General features: G+C 40.4%; 1 protein-coding gene and 1 long non-coding RNA gene across 5 annotated transcripts; one reads left to right on the forward strand and one right to left on the reverse strand.

Moving 5' to 3' along the window:
• Positions 1 to 5,260: 5,260 nt before the first annotated feature.
• LOC119326654 lies at positions 5,261 to 6,291 on the forward strand. The gene is made up of 4 exons (XR_005158098.1): positions 5,261 to 5,613; positions 5,702 to 5,799; positions 5,978 to 6,068; positions 6,159 to 6,291. It is a non-coding gene; the product is annotated as an uncharacterized LOC119326654 (long non-coding RNA).
• On the reverse strand, positions 6,286 to 7,706 carry LOC119326653 (uncharacterized protein C24B11.05-like). 4 transcript variants are annotated; one of them, XM_037600274.1, is made up of 7 exons: positions 7,494 to 7,552; positions 7,308 to 7,405; positions 7,186 to 7,223; positions 7,000 to 7,102; positions 6,648 to 6,923; positions 6,508 to 6,573; positions 6,315 to 6,424 (listed from the first exon to the last, which is right to left on the reverse strand). In XM_037600274.1, exons 2-7 carry the CDS (start codon positions 7,398 to 7,400, stop codon positions 6,338 to 6,340), a joined length of 663 nt encoding a protein of 220 aa, XP_037456171.1. In that variant the 5' UTR covers positions 7,401 to 7,405; positions 7,494 to 7,552; the 3' UTR covers positions 6,315 to 6,337. The 4 variants fall into 4 exon arrangements, with proteins under 4 accessions (XP_037456169.1, XP_037456168.1, XP_037456170.1 ...); XM_037600272.1 differs by adding an exon at positions 7,616 to 7,706 and having other exon boundaries at positions 6,286 to 6,573; positions 6,648 to 7,102; positions 7,494 to 7,558; XM_037600271.1 differs by having other exon boundaries at positions 6,286 to 6,573; positions 6,648 to 7,102; positions 7,494 to 7,700.

A 7,706-nucleotide genomic window follows, 5' to 3' on the forward strand; every position in this document is an offset into this window, starting at 1 on the left:
GGGTAGTTATGTTTATTCCTGAGGACATGGGTGAAGTCTTGCTATTAGTAGTCATGTGAATTTGGTATTCGTCCGATATTTTGATGAGATGTATGTTGTCTCCCCTCTAGTGGTGTTATGTGAACGTCGACTACATGACACTTCACCATTATTTGGGCCTAGAGAAAGGCATTGGGAAGTAATAAGTAGATAATGGGTTGCTAGAGTGATAGAAGCTTAAACCCTAGTTTATGTGTTGCTTCCTAAGGGGCTGATTTGGATCCATATGTTTCATGCTATGGTTAGGTTTACCTTAATACTTCTTTTGTAGTTGCGGATGCTTGCAATAGGGGTTAATCATAAGTGGTATGCTTGTTCAAGTAAGGGAAGTACCCAAGCACCGGTCCACCCACATATCAAATTATCAAAGTACCAAACGCGAGTCATATGAGCTTGATGAAACTAGCTTGACGATAATTCCCATGTGTCCTCGGGAGCGCTTTTCTCATTATAAGAAATTGTCCAGGCTTGTCCTTTGCTTCAAAAAGGATTGGGTCACATTGCTGCACCTTATTTACTTTCATTGCTTGTTACCCGTTACAATTTATCTTATCACAAAACTATCTATTACCTACAATTTCAGTGCTTACAGAGAATACCTTACTGAAAACCGCTTGTCATTTCCTTCTGCTCCTCGTTGGGTTCGACACTCTTACTTATCGAAAGGACTACGATAGATCCCCTATACTTGTGGGTCATCATCGCGCACCGCCCACCGGCCCCGTCGCAGCCCCCATCACCGTCGTCCCCGTTGTCGCTGCCCCCCCTCGCTGTAAGATCGATTGTGTGCCCCGGCCGGCCCCTTGTCGCTCGCGCCGGCGGCCTCCTGTGCACACATGCACACACGCACACACACAAACACTACTAGGAAAAGGGCTATAGATGGGATGGACACTAATGGCGCACTGTACATGTGGTGCACCATTACTAAATACTAATGGCGCACCATGTGTTGGTGCGCCATTAGTGTGCAAATACTAATGGCGCACCACATCCCACAGTGCGCCATTAGTAAAAAAAAATTAAAATTTTTCAAAACTACTAATGGCGCACGGCGGGTGTGGTGCGCCATTACTATGTTGACATAGTAATGGCGCACCACACCCACCGTGCGCCATTAGTAGTTTTGAAAAAAAATAAAAAAAATAAAAAAAAATTGTTAGTAATGGCGCACCTGTGGACAGTGGGTGTGGTGCGCCATTAGTAGTTTAACTATCAATGGCGCACCACCCCACGGTGCGCCATTACTAACATGGCCCAAAAGTTCCCGAATGCACCCCCCCTGTGGATCGCCTTTTCAGTTTTAAAAAAATAAAAGAAAATGATGGAAATGTCAAAAAAATATGAATTTCGACTTTATTTGCAAAATCTCTCTGGAAATTTGTAAAATGGGCAAAACTTTTGCATACGGACTCGGATGAAAAAGTTTTTTATATGAAAAATCATCTACTCGAAAAGTTACATCCAAATTTAACCGGGGGGACCCCGTTAAACATGTTTAAAATCCCCAAAAACCTAACAGAAAAAAAGTTACGGGGCTTTCAAGATCTAGAGGCAAAAAAAATCAAAAAATTTCAAACTTACTAGTGGCGCACCGTGGATGTGGTGCGCCACTAGTAACAGAAAAAAAAAATTGGTTTTGAATTTATTTTTGAATTTTTTTTTCAAAAAATGATACGTAATATGACCGGGAAGTTTGAAATATTTTTCAAAATTTCATCATAGTCATGAACATGAACAAAGTCCTAGACATCAACAAGGTATAATAGGATTGATATGCTAGATATATCAACAAGTGCCTGTGAAGTGAGCTGGTGCTGGGGTTGGATAGAACTCTGAAGTTAAGCGCATTTGGGCTGGAGTAGTGTGGCGCACCAGCGGATCCGCCATTAGTATGCCAGATACTAATGGCGCACCACAGGTGTGCCATTAGGAAAAAAAATCTAATGGCGTGGTGCTAGTGGCCCACCTGTAGTGCGCCATTAGTAGAGAAAACAGGTGCGCCACTAGCAGCTCTTTTTATAGTACTGAAACGTACACACACAAACGCACACACACACACAAAAATGTTTAATGTCAAAATGTTAGATTATATAAATGTTAGATTATAGAATAATTGGATAATGTTAGATGAGTTAGTTTTTTATACTTTTAGTTATAGATGAATTTATATTAATGTTAGATGAATTAATATATATTAAATTTAGGTATATGAGATTTGATCATCTAATTAAAATTTAGGTATACTTTTTAGTAAGAAAATTAATAGAACTAGTTTAGTTGAATTAGTTGAATTAGTTGAACTAGTTAATTGAATTAGTTGAATTAGGAGCTATACTTTATTTAGGTTTATTTTTAGTAAGTGTGCTTAGTTTAGTTGAACTAGCTAGTTGAATTAATAGAACTAGTTTAGTTGAATTAGTTGAATTAGTTAGTTGAATTAGGAGCTATACTTTATTTAGGTATATTTTTAGTAAGTGCTTAGCTGAATTAATTAGTTGAACTAGCTAGTTGAATTAATAGAACTAATTTAGTTGAATTAGTTGAATTAGTTGAACTAGTTAGTTGAATTAGGAGCTATACTTTATTTAGGTATATTTTTAGTAAGTGCTTAGTTGAATTAATTAGTTGGATTAATTAGTTGAACTAGCTGGTTGAATTAATAGAACTAGTCTAATTAGTTGAATTAATTGAATTACTTGAACTAGTTAGTTGAATTATGAGCTATACTTTATTTAGGTATATTTTTAGTAAGTGCTTAGTTGAATTAATTAGTTGAACTAGCTAGTTGAATTAATAGAACTAGTCTAATTAGTTGAATTAATATAACTAATAAGTGTTTAATGTTTCACCTATGAACATATATAGGAAGTGTCGTCTGACGACGAAAATGATTTTATTACGTGTGAAGATTGCGAAGACCAACGTGGCATGTGCGACAAAAATTCCCTAGTTGATGATAGGCGCTTCAGCATCAAGCTGGATAAGACCTTCGAAGTGGATACAGTAAGTCACAACGACAAGTCTTTTTTCGTAATTAAGCATGACTTATATATGCTTCATTTGCTTCAACTTATTGTTTTAAATTTTCACTATTCTACTAGTGTATCCCCTGCCATGCAAATTTTTTGTCTTGAATAAGATAGGTTTCAGTCCTACCAAAACTATGGAGGTAAAGAGAGTTTACTTGAAGACCGAGCATGATTATACCTTCAACGTCAAATTATACAATCAAGAAACCTACACCTATTTTGAATGCAAAACTTGGCAAGCACTATGCAAGGCTTATGCATTTGAGCCTGATATGTTTATCACCTTTGATATTCGTCCCAAAGATGATATTGAAGGTAATAGAGACATTTGGGTCGATGTACAGACGCCTCCAGTTCTACCATTATGTGAGTTTCTCAACCATATTTATGTCTTTAATATTGTTTTTTTTCAAAAAAAAGTTGACAACTAATTTCTATTGACAGCTTATTTCCATTCAAGCAAACTTGTCCAACGCTTGGTAGACAAGACCTTCCACTGTCCCCGGGCTGAACTAAACTGTGAGGAGATAAGTCATTATGTTTCATGGCTTGAGGATCTTCATACTGTCAAGACAAATTATTTTTCTGAACTTAAAAATCTTAGTACTCAAAACGTGCGACCAATAGTGATCATATTAAACTATGGTCACATATATTTAGGAAAGATGGTAAGATTTTTACTATTTTTCCTCAGTGCATCTTTTGCATACATTATTTTTTAAGCTAAACTTCATTGCTAAGTATTTTACTATACGATGTTCTTCAACAGGGACTCCCGATGAATGTTCTGCCTCAGTGGATCAAGACTAAAGGTTGCATGAGAATTTTTAGCTTACGGCCAAGACCTCCTATAATGCACTTTAGTGCATTCAAGATTAGTGAGGAATGCTTAATAGTGTAAGACTGGAGCAGAATTGTCCACGATCGCAGAGAAGTACTAGGATGCAGCAATCAGAAGCGCGGCCCACGATTAGGAGACAGGTTCATTAGCATGCTCCAATATGATGAATCAGGAGAGCTATACATGTTCTATGCTATTTTACCTGAGAGAGAGCAGCAGGAGTGATTAGCATGCTCTTCGTGTTCTTCGTCATGAACTTAATATCAAAGAGTGATTTGCTTTTGTGGTCTTATATATGAACACTTATAATCATGACCATGTTGAACTTGATGATATCTTTCTTTTTGGTACAAGTGAATGTTTCTTCTTTAAGCTAGCATATATTGGTGGTGATTAGATAGCGGACTATGATGGTTAAATAGTGCTAATGACGACTATGATGAGTTATTATATCATTTATGAAAGAAACCGCAGATTAGTTTCAACTAGATGAATCCTAGCTAGCTAAGTGATCAAGTATATGCCATATCCATATTACTTGATCACCTATCCATGTCCCAGTTGAAACTAATCTGCGATACTTTCACCTAATGATTTAACAACTCATTATAATGTAAAAACAATCTTTAAATTAAATTGAAAACACAAAACTAAAGAAAAATAAAAAACAAAACCAAAACAGCCCAAACATTTAGTACCGGTTGGTGTTACCAACCGGTACTAAAGGTCTCCCGCCACCCGGCCCCGGCTCGTGCCACGTGGTGGCATTTTAGTGGCGGTTCGTGCCGAATCTGTATTAAAGCAGGGGGGGGACCTTTAGTCCCCACCCTTTAGTGCCGGTTACAGAACCGGCACTAAAGCCCCTTACGAACCGGGGCTATAGCCCGGTTCTGCACTAGTGGACATACGAAACCTCTTCCTCTAATTTCGTTTCTTTCCATGAGTCTACATACGAGGAGCACAAAGGGCACGAGAGACTAAATGGCACATTATTAGCTTAATTGGTTTACTTTGGTAATAACTTCCCAACGATGATACAGGCGGCCACACTATACCCATCCCACGATCGTGTGTTTCCCGTCTTTTAGGTCTTGCCATGGACATGGACGGATCCTCTATCCCACGATCCTCTCCCTCCAATTTCATTTCTTTCCATGAGCCTGCATGCGAGGAGCACTAAGTGCATGAGAGATTAAATGGCACGCAATTAGTTTAGTTTGGTAACAACTTCCCAACAATGATAAAGGCGGCCACACTATACCCATCCGACGATCGTGTGGTTTCCCGTCTTTTACCTCTTGCCAATGACATGAACGGCGACGTGAACGTGCGGTGCTTCCCTTGGATAAATTCCTCCTTATCTCATCTCCAAGTGAGACAGCGCGTTTACGACTGTACCACAAACCTTGGCTCCTCCAGCCTATTTAAACACCGGCCCCCTCTCAAGAATTCATTTCTCATCTGGTAGTCGTGCTCTCCCTCACCATCAGCCCTTCTCCTCTTCCTCGATACTTCTCTGCATAACCATGGCCATGGAGCAAGAAATTAACTGCCTAATACTTGATGAGCTCTAGTTGTCCTTGTTTTTTTTTGTTTTTTGCGGGTGTCAAGTTTCTCACGCCTGAAAATACTGCAGATCTCGACGACACGCTGTATCCCAAGTCGTCCGGCATTTCCCCCTAGTGGGGAAAACTATCGAAGGTATATATGATGTGCTACTGCCCCTGCATATTTATGCTTTTGAAAAATCTTCAGTTAATGCATGGTTTTATTCGCTGCCATTCTGTAGCTTACATGAATCAGAAGTTAGGAATGGAGATGAACAAAGTGGCCAGTCTATGCTCGCTCCTATACATAAACTATGGAACAACTCTTGCTAGCCTCCTGGTGAGAACCTCCATCGGATACTCCATCTCGCATCTCACAATTCAATTTTGTTCTCGGGCTATCGGATACCAAATGGACTATGATGACTTTCATAGGTCCTCAATCCTCGTGCCATTTTTACTCTCCCTACTGCTCTGTATCTCAAATAAATAAATAAAATCATGTTTGTGTCTAATAGCTTTGTTCATGCAAGAAGACTGCTATACGACAAGATCAAGCCCGACCCAGTTCTCAAGAACATGCTGCAGAGCATGCGCATCTGCAAGCCGGTATGTTGCCATGCCCAACAAAATTCTGAACAAAATACATGCATGCATCTCATATATTCACCAATAGCATGCATGCATGCTCTCTCTTAGATATTCACCAACAGCGACATGGACCATACCAAGATAATGCTCGAGAGGCTGGGTCTCAAGGACTGCTTTACCGGCGGTATTATCGGCTTCGAAACACTGAACAAGATAATCCTCGTGCCATTTTTACTCTCCCTACTACTCTGTATATATATCAGAGTAGAGGTTTTGTTGGTCTCCTCTCACAGTAGCTCCGGCAGCAGCACATTGATGTTATGGATGCTTGGGACAGCATGATCTGCACCGTCCACACGGTTGGACTTGCCAATCTGCGGAATAGAGATGGAGTGTTAGTCCTGTGCACCCTGTAGAAGAGCCCAAAAAGGAAGTAGAGATAATTAAGCAGACTTACCAGCACTATGCGCATACCGATATCTTTTCCAGCCTTGATGTTGCGCTCACTGTCATCGAAGAAAATCTACACATATGGGTATCATTAGCACTCGGGTCAACTATAATACAAAAAATGATGCAAGACGACAGACGTCATACCGCCTTGGAAGGGTCGACGTTGAACTTGTTTAGTGCATCCTTCATGGCTGTGGTGTTTGGCTTGCACAGCACGGGGGTCTTAGGCAGCTTGCCACCTGAACGGGCATTGTGACCGTCTATGTCGAAGATGGTAGGTGTCACGGCATTGTCCCTCGGTAGCCGCAGGTATGGCTTGTTCAGTGTTTCGAAGCAGATAATACCGTTGGTAAAGCAGTCCTTGAGACCCAGCCTCTCGAGGAATATCTTGGTATGGTCCATGTCGCTATTGGTGAATATCTGAGAGAGAGCATGCATGCATGTTGTTGGTGAATATCTGAGATGCATGCATGTATGTTGTTCAGAATTGTTGGGCATGGCAACATAGCAGCTTGCGGACGCGCATGCTCTGCAGCATGTTCTTGAGAACTGGGTCGGGCTTGATCTTGTCGTATGGCAGTCCTCTTGCATGAACAAAGCTGTTAGACACAAACAGAATTTTATTTATTTATTTGAGATACAGAGCAGTAGGGAGAGTCAATATGGCACGAGGATTGAGTACCTATGAAAGTCATCATAGTCTATTTGGTATCCGATAGCCTGAGAACAAAATTGAATTGTGAGATGCGAGATGGAGTAGCCGATGGATGTAATTCAGATGGAGTATCCGATGGAGGTTCTCACCAGGAGGCTAGCAAGAGTTGTTCCATAGTTTATGTATAGGAGCGAGCATAGACTGGCCACTTTGTTCATCTCCATTCCTAACTTCTGATTCATGTAAGCTACAGAATGGCAGCGAATAAAACCATGCATTAATTGAAGATTTTTCAAAAGCATAAATATGCAGGGGCAGTAGCACATCATATATACCTTCAATAGTTTTCCCCACTAGGGGGAAATGCCGGACGACTTGGGATACAACGTGTGGTCGAGATCTGCAGTATTTTCAGTCGTGAGAAACTTGACACCCACAAAAAAAAACAAGAGCTCACCAAATATTAGGCAGTTAATTTCTTGCTCCATGGCCATGGGTATGCAGAGAAGTTTCGTGGAAGAGGAGAAGGGTTGATGGTTAGGGAGAGC

Source organism: Triticum dicoccoides, chromosome 6B, assembly GCF_002162155.2.
Source record: "Triticum dicoccoides isolate Atlit2015 ecotype Zavitan chromosome 6B, WEW_v2.0, whole genome shotgun sequence".
In the NCBI taxonomy this organism is placed as follows: Eukaryota; Viridiplantae; Streptophyta; class Magnoliopsida; order Poales; family Poaceae; genus Triticum; species Triticum dicoccoides.